At 44.2% G+C, this 12,167-nt stretch overlaps 4 protein-coding genes across 5 annotated transcripts; all 4 read right to left on the bottom strand.

The window, feature by feature from the left end:
- Nucleotides 1-1,921: 1,921 nt before the first annotated feature.
- On the bottom strand, nucleotides 1,922-3,030 carry BCIN_03g07090 (hypothetical protein). Its single transcript, XM_001549848.2, has 2 exons — nucleotides 2,378-3,030; nucleotides 1,922-2,307 (listed from the first exon to the last, which is right to left on the bottom strand). The coding sequence occupies exons 1-2, from the start codon at nucleotides 2,839-2,841 to the stop codon at nucleotides 2,049-2,051; spliced, it is 723 nt and encodes a 240-aa protein (XP_001549898.2). The 5' UTR covers nucleotides 2,842-3,030; the 3' UTR covers nucleotides 1,922-2,048.
- Nucleotides 3,031-3,751: 721 nt separating this feature from the next.
- Nucleotides 3,752-7,033, bottom strand: BCIN_03g07080 (hypothetical protein). Of its 2 annotated transcripts, none has more exons than XM_024692126.1 (8): nucleotides 6,762-7,033; nucleotides 6,504-6,556; nucleotides 6,307-6,450; nucleotides 5,277-6,245; nucleotides 5,121-5,228; nucleotides 4,553-4,681; nucleotides 4,346-4,501; nucleotides 3,752-4,267 (listed from the first exon to the last, which is right to left on the bottom strand). In XM_024692126.1, the coding sequence occupies exons 1-8, from the start codon at nucleotides 6,872-6,874 to the stop codon at nucleotides 4,215-4,217; spliced, it is 1,725 nt and encodes a 574-aa protein (XP_024547900.1). In that variant the 5' UTR covers nucleotides 6,875-7,033; the 3' UTR covers nucleotides 3,752-4,214. The 2 variants fall into 2 exon arrangements, with proteins under 2 accessions (XP_024547900.1, XP_024547901.1); XM_024692127.1 differs by having other exon boundaries at nucleotides 3,752-4,234.
- A 140-nt stretch (nucleotides 7,034-7,173) lies between these two features.
- Nucleotides 7,174-9,727, bottom strand: BCIN_03g07070 (hypothetical protein). Its single transcript, XM_024692125.1, has 12 exons — nucleotides 9,621-9,727; nucleotides 9,371-9,552; nucleotides 9,205-9,287; nucleotides 8,771-9,155; nucleotides 8,562-8,721; nucleotides 8,361-8,511; nucleotides 8,246-8,311; nucleotides 8,084-8,192; nucleotides 8,013-8,031; nucleotides 7,766-7,962; nucleotides 7,626-7,705; nucleotides 7,174-7,472 (listed from the first exon to the last, which is right to left on the bottom strand). Exons 1-12 carry the CDS (start codon nucleotides 9,671-9,673, stop codon nucleotides 7,425-7,427), a joined length of 1,533 nt encoding a protein of 510 aa, XP_024547899.1. The 5' UTR covers nucleotides 9,674-9,727; the 3' UTR covers nucleotides 7,174-7,424.
- A 212-nt stretch (nucleotides 9,728-9,939) lies between these two features.
- On the bottom strand, nucleotides 9,940-11,852 carry BCIN_03g07060 (hypothetical protein). Its single transcript, XM_024692124.1, has 3 exons — nucleotides 11,423-11,852; nucleotides 11,044-11,376; nucleotides 9,940-10,993 (listed from the first exon to the last, which is right to left on the bottom strand). Exons 1-3 carry the CDS (start codon nucleotides 11,463-11,465, stop codon nucleotides 10,800-10,802), a joined length of 570 nt encoding a protein of 189 aa, XP_024547898.1. The 5' UTR covers nucleotides 11,466-11,852; the 3' UTR covers nucleotides 9,940-10,799.
- Nucleotides 11,853-12,167: the final 315 nt, after the last annotated feature.

The raw sequence follows: 12,167 nt of genomic DNA, 5'->3' as shown, positions 1-12,167 counted from the left end.
TGTCTACGGAGAATTCGGATTTTATAAAAGTGAGGACGATCATGCCAGAAAATAGAATGAGCCTATTCAATTTGTACTCCTCCGTATAGACTGTTGAGACCAAACGTTCATTAACCAAGGTTGGAAAGAGCATCGGCTCGCAACGACAGTGAGAGCATAGACTACCGGAGTGCTCCTCGACTCTCGACATTTGTTTCATTAATGAATGGGTTGGATTCAAGACCGAAAACCCCATTGTTTGATCTGTAATGAATCTATGTAAGGAGTTAAAGGGTGTATGGACGAAAACTGGAGGAATACTGCTGGGTTTGAATTTCCCATTGGTCCATGAATCTACTTGCGGCGGTAGTGGGTGGCATAGTATTGCTGTGAGAGAAGAGACTGAAAGCAAAACATAACGGGAATGAGGAGTGCTAAATCCAGATTCAATAGTGAGATATGAGAGAATCGTCTGAAGTTCACAATATGCAATGTCTTGATGATATGCTTTGTAAGATCTTGTGTCACATAATGTATGCGTTTGAAGCCCCCCCGAGGTGTTCGAGTTTTAACATCAGTAACACAAATAACCACGGCTTAGCAATCTTCTCGCCGCTGCATTGCTAAGCTTGCAAGAATATATCCTCTGTATTGTTGGCGTTGTCTTATGAGTAGTTGTCAACATGGTATTCAATCTCAAAGGTGGGCGAATGTCGTTAAGCCCCCTTTCCAGCATTTGTGCAACAGTATGAAAGTTTATATCGGATTAACGGAATGAGAAACAACGAGGAAGAAACCAGCGCCAGAAAAGCCACATATCCTCTGATTCCGAGGAAAATGTAGCATGAACTATTAGAGACTGTATCTAGAATGCTGTCAGCACTGGCGACAAGCATTCCCCTTTGGCTTCCATGATGAGGACATGCTCCATATATTACCATCTGGTTGCCCGAGTCGAACGAAGCATCTAGAACCATACTTTCTTCGCATAGCAATAGTTATAGCACCAATATCAGCCAATGGTCAATTTCTTTCAAAAGATTTGTTGCATATCGACATCTTGTCGGTCCCGAAGTTCATCTCATATCATGCGAGGCGGGCCGTCGGATGCGAAATGATTGGTCGCTTGTGGCGACGGCGCAGTTGGGTATTTCTATATTTGATACTAAAAAGTGAGTACATGAAGGAGCTGAACACCAGCAAATTAGAATAATACCTCAATTGTTGCATTCGGTCCCGACATTGAATATTGCAGTGATTTCGAAGTGGACGGGTTTTGCTTGATGGTTACATATTGTAACGCAGATTGATCCGAAACGATCTGCTTGCGCCACAAGTTGAGAAACTGGTACTACCCAAGCCAAGTTGTTACATTGATAAGTACACTGCAGTTATATTCTAAACCAGACAATTGCCGTGGAAAGAAAGTTGCTATACTATACTATACACATCCTTCGCTAGTTCATTCATCCTGTGAAGTTCCAATGTCAAGTCAAGGATTTCTCATTCCCATATACGGATCCATACTTCCACCTCTTGAACCGAAGAAGCCCTCTAGGCCCACTCACTCATTTGAAGCATAAGATTAAAGTTGTCACAAAGATCAAATGCTAAACCAAGCTTCAAATTAGTATCGGCGCACTAGATGAATTTACAACAAGGTGGAAAACATTAGTAATTGCCGCGTATTGGCTGGCGAAGCTGGCACAAAGATTGTACGTTGATTTTGTGTTCGTCGCCAAGAGTAATACTGGTTGCCGATCATAAATCTGAAAAGGGATGTCCGACCCTCCGCATCTCTTTCGCCGGTACCGAGATTTTGATGGATATCGTCCGACTTGTCTTGGGTATGATATTGTATCGGCCTAGATAGTTTTTTTTTTTTTTTGGTAGATTTAACAACAGACCGGCTCGCTGGGTCATGAGAAGATACAAACGAGCTTGAAGGGACGTACACGTCAATTATTACTACTAGGTAGACTAGTTTCACTTGCTACATTCAAATGTTTTCACTTCTTATGAGTAGAATTTGGTATTTATTCTCAACCCTGGAACTATAACTTATCCCATTATTTTGGGTCGAGGCACAAAAGACATCGTCTCCGTTTGTATAGTCCCGATCGTCTGCATGTGCCCTTCTCATCATCCTCGTCGTCCGAATCATCCTCGTCGTCCGAATCGTCATCGTCGTCCGAATCGTCATCATCATCCGAATCATTCCAACCGTATTCATAATTCGAATCGACCGAATCGTCTTCATCCGAATCATCATCTTCTTCTTCATCGACCCAAAGATTCCCACTCACTTTCGGCATGTCGTTAAATCTCCTACCACAGTTAGCTTTTATATTCCAAAACGCCGAAACATTCGACCAGAGGCAAGAAAAAAAAAACATACCTCTTCAACACAACAACACTTGTATCTTCTCCTCCTTGGAACGTCCTTAACTCCCACAGTACCCTAAGACTTTCCGGATCCGTTCCTTCTCTCACTTTATTCTCCCATTGCTCTATAGGCAGCTTGTCAAAAGCTTGTCGGAATAGGTTCCAGCGGGTGGGACCACATGTCTCATAGCATGCCACGGTTCCAGTACGCTTCGCAGGAGAATCGGTGTCTTCTTGAACTATCTGCTCAATCGCCTTTACTAAGTGTTGGTCATGATCTGGCAGTGGCTCAAACTTGGTTGCTGAGTTGTCATTTGCTACTTGGGAAAGGTGACGCATCTGTGGAAATCGTTGCGAAATCTGTGAGAAACGAGCGTTGGTAACATTATACAGACGGTGACAGTGTTGAGTATTGTGGTGTAATTGAGGCGTGAGCAGAGCTTGCCGCGCAAACAAAATTCGAGTTGCAAAACCCATTGTGATCGATGACAAGTATGATAATTTGCAAGATAAGGCAAAGAATGTGCTGTTGAGACTCGAACTAGAATATACAGGAAATAGTAGGCCTTAAATAAGTGCTAACAAAAAAGACTAATCTCTTTCGCATTCTCTTAGAGTTGCAATACAGCAGCCATTGAATTGAAGTCATTCACTATGTTCATCCCCAAACCCTCTCGAGCCCCTCCAACCCCCGACCTTACCAACAACTGCATAAACACAGTAGCCAGCGAAAGTTATCACATAAAACCGTAGATTCTCCAGACACCCATACACCATTTGAATGCACTACATCCGCAAGAAACCTTCTCTTCCAGCATCGCCAACCCTCGACTCAGTCAGGTTTCGAGCGCCACCACTCTCATTGGGGTCGTTAGATGATTACTTGTGATGCGTGAGCAGAACCTTCAAGCCGTAGCATGCATGAAGAAGTGAAGAGATCTCTTTTGCTTCACTCATCTCTAACTTTCACTCTACTTTTCAAGATACAACATCCAAAAGGACAAAAAGAAAACAAGACACCAAGAATAAACACCCTGTTCGATACTCGACATCAAACCAGATTCTCAATATTTTGAATTCAAATTAAAATGAAGATAGCAAACAGCTTTTTATTTACTAGTGACTTGTTAGTGACTTGTATGTATGGTTTTGCTTGAGTGATTTGTGTAGTGCTGTTTTTGTCCACAAGCAGATGATGACTTGCTCTTCTAGTTGATAAAACTATGATGTGCACGCATGCACTGACTGGGACTTTGGCAAGAACTTGCACCAAACCCACAGGCTACAGCATCTATTTATTAGTTTTGCCATCTTCGCCAGTGAATTCTCCTACATTTCGTAGAAGGGTACAAGAGCATTCACAGCATAAGGTATTGTAAAACATTAATGATCGAGAAGAAAGCGATCTCATATTTTTATACTATTTTTGATCTAATACGAGATGTTTTCTAGTTAAAACTAGCTACAGAGAGCATTCTAGTTATGAAAGAAGGAACGCAAGTTAAAAGCACATACAAATCCTAGCCTTCATCTCTTTGTCGGAGGGACATGAAAATGTGAAGCAATCTATAATACCATCCATCCAGCCTCAACCCTCAGTCTAATTCATGGCAATGCCACCCAATTTTTTCATAAAATAAAAGAGAAAGAAAGGTCAGATTACAGAAGAATTTTTGAAAGGGTGCGCAAAAATCACGTTAAGGCAGTTCTACCCCTCCCTACCCTTTTTAAGAGAACCAAAACGCCAAAACGACCATGGGATGAATATACGTGTTTTCGTCGTCATCAAAGTTGATTATCGATAGTCGTCGTTGTTATAACTCCGTTTCGATCGATCGGGATTGGACATCTTACCAACGTCTGCCTCCACCTAAAGGAGCAGCGTTAGAAGATGAAAAATTGCCTACCAACGGCTCTGTTAGTCCCATCGTTTGATGGAACAAGGAAGAGTAAGAAGGTAAGGGGGTTTAGAATAACTTACCACCGCCACCACGTCCACGGCCACCGCCGTAGCCACGTCCACCATAACCTCTACCTCCGCCACCACCTCCATATCTGGTCATCTCAGCAAGACGAGGATCAATGACCTGCTTAGCTTCAGTGAGAACGTTCACGAGATCACGAGCCTGCTTTTGATCTGGGAGATGTTGTTAGCCAATGGAAACTTCAGAGCGGATGTTACACATACTGTCAGTGGTGAAGAGAGTGATTGCGGTTCCCTTCTGTCCAGCACGACCTGTACGACCAATACGATGGATATAATCCTCCGAATTGTTAGGGTAGTCATAGTTGAACACATGGGTAATGTTTCGGACATCTTCATTGATGGGTTAGCAAGAACAGAAAAAATTGGTATAGCAACGGTCCAGGGCGGCTCATGAAGAAGCTGCATTTGACTGCATCCAATACTCTCTCGGCGACTGGCATGAAACTGTCCAATGCGGCTTATGCCAGGGTAGGTGATCCAACACATCCAGGCTCTCTGGGATGGGAGTCTTGGAGACAGCTTGATCAAGTCAAGAAATGCCAATTCCATATCTGGTACCTGTTAAAGTACTGTCGAGTTTGGAATTACGAGCGCAGCACGGTTATGCTACACTTAAGGATCCAAGACACCCTAAAATTAGAGAACCGAAAGACACGATAGGGCCCGGGCAATATAACGCAATCTAGGAAGCGCCGAAGCGTCGAGAGTAAAGCACCACTAAAAAGGCTACTGAACGTTGCTGTGAGGGGGGAGGGGGTTTTAATCATACCAATACCACGCGAAGCTACATCAGTAGCAACCATGATCGGACTCTTGCCAGTCTTAAACTCATTCAACACCCAATCACGCTCGTTTTGTTGCTTGTCACCGTGAATAGCTGAATATTGTTAGTAATGCTCACATGGAAGCTCACGACAGTACTTACAGAGCGCAGGCCATCCATCTTGTCTAAGGAAACGTGTGATATCGTCAGCAACACGCTTGGTTCCTGTGAAGATCAAAATCTTGTTATCCTTGTCTTCCATAATCTTTTCCAAATGCTTGGTCATCTTATCGCGCTTCTCGAACTCAGAAACAACTTCGACAATTTGAGTAATTCTGTGGTTAGCAGAGAGCTCCAAGGAACCAATGTTGACTTGGATGAATTCATTCAAGTAATCAGAGGCAAGGGCTCTAACTTCCTTTGGCCAAGTAGCAGACCACATGCAAGTTTGTCTATCTGGTCTGATCTGTCCAAGAATCTTACGGATTTGTGGCTCGAAACCCATGTCCAACATACGATCAGCCTCGTCGAGAACAAGGTATGTAACACGACGGAGGTTGGTCTTGCCAGACTCGATCATATCAATGAGACGACCCGGAGTGGCAATACAGACCTCAACACCCTTGGCGAGGTCACGGATTTGACCACCCTTAGGAACACCTCCGTAAACACAAGTGTTGCGGATACGGGAGGACTTTCCGAACTTGGTGATTTCTTGTTGAATTTGAACAGCCAACTCACGGGTAGGTGCAAGGACCAAGACAATTGGGCCGTCACCAGGAGCGAGAAGTGGTTGTGCGTTGATGTGTACGATGGCTGGAAGACAGTAGGTGAGGGTCTTTCCGGAACCGGTCTCGGCAATACCAACGACATCACGTCCGGAGAGAGCCATAGGCCAACCTTGAGATTGAATAGGAGTAGGCGCTGGGAAACCTTGGGCCTTGACTTCGGTCATGACGTATGCAGGGAATCCAGCCTCATCGAAGGTCTCGACAGGTTTTGGAATGTTTGGGCCTTGAACGGCAATGTTGTGCTGAGCTCTGAATTTGGCAACATCTTCTTCTGAACGAGCAGCAACGACTGGGTCCTCCTTGTAGAAAGACTTCTCGAACTTTGGCATGGTGCTGAGATCTACGCAAGGAAGTTAGCATTTTGTCTTGCGGATTATTTATCAAGAGCTTCTCAAACTTACCCCAGTTTTGCTTTTGGAGGTTAGCACCAAGGTTGTTCATGCGGTCTCCACCAGCACCACCACCGCCATATCCACCACCTCCTCCGTAACCGCCACCGCCTCCTCCAGAGTAGCCGTTGACATTTCCGCCACCACCTCCGCCGCCTGTGGAAATTGTTAGCATTGATTATAATTGTGTGAAAAACTTGTTTGCATACCTCTGCCACCTCCGTAACCACCTCCACCGCCTCCAGAGTATCCATTAGATCCACTGTAAATTACACGTCAGTAAATATCAGCAGGTCGGAACGAATGCATGAAATAAAATGGTGCTACATTGTGATCGCGATGAGAGATTAGGCTTCAGCTTCAAAGCGAAACGCTAGCCTTAGCCTCATCTCCCACCCACTCAACACAATGCAACGCGATGCGCGAAAACTTATCAACAATATCTAAACTCGTAGGTTTTTGCATACCCATTTGAATATCCATTGGAGTAAGAGTTGCCTCTGCCATATGAGGAATCTCCATTTCCGTACCCGTTACCGCCACCACGGCCGCCGCCACCATATCCTCCTCCATATGACATATTTGCGATAGTTTTTTGAGGGTGAGAAATTGAAAGAGAGTGCGAATTTATGATGGTGATTTGAAACTCGCTTTGATGATAACTGCAAAAATGACTTCTTGGGTTGATGAGAAGAAGTCTGGCAGATGAAATTATGGTTGTTGATGAGAAGAAGAAGTCGAAAAGTAATGGAGAGTGAGGAAGAAGAGGTTTGAGTAAAAAAAAGTAGAAAGGAAACTAAGCTAAATCGGTTTAGGACTAGTCTGAGATACGTGTAGCTAAGCCCAATCAAGCTTTAGCTCCATCCATTTTTTTGTTCTTGGACCCTGAAATAAGATCTTGTCTCCAATTGAATTTTTCTTTTTCTTTCGGCCAATCAAAACAATCAGATTGTTCCAGAATACTGTAAATCTCTGAATGCAATTTTTCTTTCTCTATCTCTCGTCCTGGGCACATCCACGTCGGAAAGCTTTTTACCCGTCGTTGCCATCTACTACTCCGTACTTTGTACGCACCGTAAGCCACCTACTGTGGACCGGGTACTGTGAGGTTTCCTTGAAGATTCTACTTTTTAATTTTTCCCTCCACCGCCACCCATGTCCCAGAATCCTGTCTCCATCTGTAAGGCAATTAGTGAGTGTTCTATGTGTACCTCTCTCTGTATTGTTCCAAGGCTTTCTCGGTGCTGCACGGTCAAGGAAAGCGTATGGAAGTACGAAGCTTTCCGATTGATCTCTGGAAAGGCTATGCCTACTAGTTAAAAGATGCGTACCTTTGTTGCATGAACAAATATCTTGACCAATTCCTCTATCCTATTGGGTGACTGCAGCGAAGCATGTTTTTCAATTAGAGCTGCCCAAATGGTCAACACTGTCCAATCCCCATGAGTTGTAGAATTGTTTTGTTACATACCTGATCCAACTTTCACTGCTTCCGTAAAATCGTCTGCAACATAATTTTCTATCCATTTCCAATAGATATTTCCTTCCCGTTTCGTCTTTGGGTCTGCATGTAATCGTTTTGCTATCTCCCCGTAGCCGATAAGGCAGGGCGCCATGGATATTTGAAGAGCCAACCAGTCCTCAGATTGTCCGATGTCGAGAACATACCTATCGTTTTTCAGTATACTATTGCTATCGAGGGTGAGAAATCCATGTACCTTGTGTATGCTGTGCATGCTATTTCGATACTGTCAAAATCAACTTGATTTGTCAACGCGAAGAAGCTTACCTTGACTCTCTTCGCAGGCTTCTATCTCTGCTTTCGTCATACCAAAACCCTCACAGTAATTGATATGCAGCGCCATCTCCCGATGAATGTGAAGTACGATACCTGCAGACTGTATCAAGTGTCAGCACACACACAATATCCAGCAAGAGTTTAGATTCATACTGCAGCAATGCCTTCCATAGTTTTAACTTTGTACGAAGCTAAAGCATTAGCCCTAGCGAATTGCACCTATGAATTGTTAGACCACATAGATAAAACTTTGAATGCTCTGACGAACAAGGTAAAGATAATCTTGAATAAGGTAGTACTTGAATGACTCCAGTGGTAAGGTCCCGTCTCCAAGTCCCTTGACAAATGCATGCTCAGTATGGTCTCGCCAAGCTCCTTTAACATCTGGTCTATCCAGAAGATATTCTACAAAGTGACCCCTGCAACAATCAATTTAGGGACTTAGCATCGATTGGGAAGGGAGACTTACGAAGCGAAAGGTAAGGTGTAAGTTGAATGGAAATGATTAATCGGACCATTGCCGTTCCCTAGATCCGGTGCTGTTCGTATTCCTGCTTCGATATATCGGCAAGCACTTCTCACAGCTTGTACCACGGGTAATCCGTTCGCAATGTTCGAAGCAATGGCGGCTACTTCTGTTTAGCTTCTGTTTCGCCAGGTATATATGAATAAACTCACAGGCCATCGAACATCCTGTTCCATGAGTATTCCGCGATTTTTGATACCTAGTCCGGATTTCTGTGATGACTCCTTCTCCATACAAGATGTCAACCATGAGTTCTTTTTCCTCCTCCTTAGTCGCCACTGTCCCATCTTTCTGTAAAGGCAGATGCCCTCCTTTCACTAATACATATCTCGGGCCTAGTGACTGTACTGCTTTCGCTATCTCTTTCAAGTCATCCAAGTTCTTGGGTTCTTCGACAGACTTGCCAGCATCGGAAAGGAGTAGTTGCGCTTCAGGAACGTTGGGTGTGAGAACAGTGGTATATGGAAACAGAAGTTCTCGTAGCTGGCGGATTGCTGCAGAAGGCAAAAGCTGCGATCCACTTGTAGAGACCATTACCTTTCGGAAGTCAGGAAAGTTATACATCGCTCTAAAAAGAAAAACGTACAGGATCAACAATCAAAGATTTCACGTGATGTCTTTTTAATGCTTTTGCCACCACTTCTACTGTTTCCCCAGATGCTAGCATGCCTTAAACATATCGTCAGTATCTAGACTATCCAGATCCATGATCATCTCATTGTCAATTCTGGTGTAAGTATGGGGTGTATTACCAGTTTTCACTACATCAACCCCCACATCCCCAATCGACACATCAATCAACTTCCCAACAAATTCGGCAGGAACATAATGGATATCCTCAACACCTAGAGTGTTTTGAGCCGTCAAGGCCGTTGTGGCGGTCATAGCATAGCATCCATGTGCAGCAATCACTTTTTGATCGGCTTCGATTCCGCTGAGATGATAACCATTAGTCTGTGGCGGGGTAAAAGTGCGGAAGGGGGAGGATATCGGAATACTAACGCTCCACCGGAACTATCAGAACCCGCGATGACAAGTACACGTCCTACTCCCATAGTGAAATCGATGATGTGAAGAAAGTTGTCTATGATTTGCTAGAGAGCAATATCGATTGGGAATCACTAGTCTAGGATGCTAGGATGCAGTGCCATTATGTAATCGACCCTAGCGAAATTCATCCCTCAATTTTTCACCACGTGAGAATCTTAGAAATTTCATTACGATTTAAAGGAATTAAGTATAATCAAGATGTTAACTTGTAGAACTTATGAATTTAATTTAGTTGGATTTTACTGTGTCAAAAACCAGTGCCGCAGATAGAATTGATGAATATTCGCTAAAACAATATGAAAACAACCAACCCATCCTGTGTTGTTACCAGCATCCAGCCTACTGGACAGGTTTCATGGCTTCTATTGCCAGTGCCTGTTTCGATTTGACGTATGAAAAAACGTTGTGAAGTCTAAGTACGATGAGATGTAGGTAATATAGCAGGATCATGTGCTTCCTGCATAGACTGGGGAGGCGACGAGTTATCGTGGAAGTAGGATCCTTCCGTGCTGGACTTCTCCCTGATTACCGAGGCTCCAGGTCCACCCATACCGCTGCCACGACGCCCTCTGATTTTCACCGTTGCAAAAAGAATGACTGCTACCCACAAAACCCACATAAAACCCGCGATCACTCCATATGCGATCTCACCCTTTTTACTATTGTCAGCTAACCTCAAACCCAAACCACCGTTAATGATCCCAAGAGTAATGGCTGCGCGACCCCACCAAACATGGGGATACGTTGCAACATTAGGACCACCACGACGCTTATACAACATGTGGTGTGTCAATCCAGTGATAGGCTGAAGGAGTAAGCATCCGGCCACAACAAGGCCAATGACTGAGTGGGTGCTGTCGAGAACATTCAACTTGTATGCCATCCATACACCCATTCCAAGTGACGCAAGCACAATCATATAAGCGCCAACCATCCAGCCGGCATGGAGCCATAGCAAATTACGGAAATTAAAGATCCTAATTGCGATCGCACCTGAAGGGAAGAGAATGACGTAGGCAAGAGCAGCCAAAACACCATGTGCGATAGTCACTCTCGTCATATCAGATTGCCCAGTCGCAGCATCACTAGCGCCAGAGGATGTTTGGCTGGGCGTAGAAACGGATCCAGCCGTCAAAAATGGGTTTTTGCTTTCTCCGCCGGTGGCTGTAAATTCAAACTGGCTACTCCGTATTCATCATGAAATTCGAGACCTGCATCAACACTGTTGGACGATAATGCAGCGCCGGTCTTATGGGCCCAGATCCACTCCGAAGAAGAATCAGTGAAGCTCATAGATCCACCGCTCCAGCTATCACAATTTGAACCTGCCCGAATGGTTAGAATGGGTGCCAGATAGTTTTGATTCCGAACATACATCTAAAATTGGCTACCATTTGACCATTTATTATACCAGAACCATCCAGTAAAGTGACCTGAGCAGAAGTGTCGGCATTTGGCTCTACATGCCCAACACCGAGCCTAGGACTGATTGTGACATTGTTCCCAGTCGAATCGGCGTACATTACGAAAATTTTGGCACCTCTCATAGCGGAACCTTGTCCGACACCTATCCAAGACATTGTATCTGATCCACTCATCTGTATATATATGTCTCCTGAGCCCCTTGAAGCAGTTGATGCTGGTATATTGACAGCAAAGCATACACCACTAGCACAATAGGAGACATTCTGAGCGGATATTACCGATGCTAATTGATTAGTGATGACTGGAAAATAAGGGGAAACATCACTTACAAGCCAGAATAGTACCAGCCAAAAAGCGTGAAAGAAACATCATTGAATTTATGTGCAGTTGATTTACTGGACAGGGCAAAACTTATGAAACAATGAAGGAAGTATAACGGCTTATATGCTCGTTAGCACTAGCTCCTCTAGCAGGGTTGAGTTGATCAAGACTACTTTGGTGCGGGGTTATATGTCAAGACTTAAAACTAAGTGACAGATCAAGACAACCACACAGCCTCCCTCGGCAAGAGCATACGAAGCTAACCAAGAGATAACATAACGCGTGGCCTTCCCAAAAACATGTCTTTGAAGAACCATCATTCGGATTGGGAACGAAGAATGAAGGCGTCGAAGAACGCAGAACCATGTCTCAAGAATTTGAAGATAGGGATGGTTCTCTGTGACATCCGGATGATGTTACAGCGACACCAGAGGCTTCTGTAGAATCTCGAAGACTACGCAGGCCAAGGTGTGGACAAGAGGGAAAAGGGAGGAAGCTCTCCAGGATCAAAACTTGACTTGCAATCTAGAGCCTACAAGCTCAAACTCAAATTGAATAGAAACCTCAACAGCTTCGAGAAACACTAATCGCTAGCTTGGTATTGTACTCCTATGCATGAGATAGCGTATCCATTTAAATTGGCTGGAGTAAGCAGGGGTAACAAATTTAAGCTTCAATTAGATCGCTCTTGACTATGGCAGATCGACTGAAAAACATAAAGCGCAACCCAATTTATCCAATGTGTGCGGTGTG

This window comes from Botrytis cinerea, chromosome 3 (genome assembly GCF_000143535.2).
Source record: "Botrytis cinerea B05.10 chromosome 3, complete sequence".
NCBI lineage: Eukaryota > Fungi > Ascomycota > Leotiomycetes > Helotiales > Sclerotiniaceae > Botrytis > Botrytis cinerea.
The sequence above is the reverse complement of the archived record's forward strand: the minus strand, read 5'-3'. Positions and strand labels throughout refer to the sequence as shown.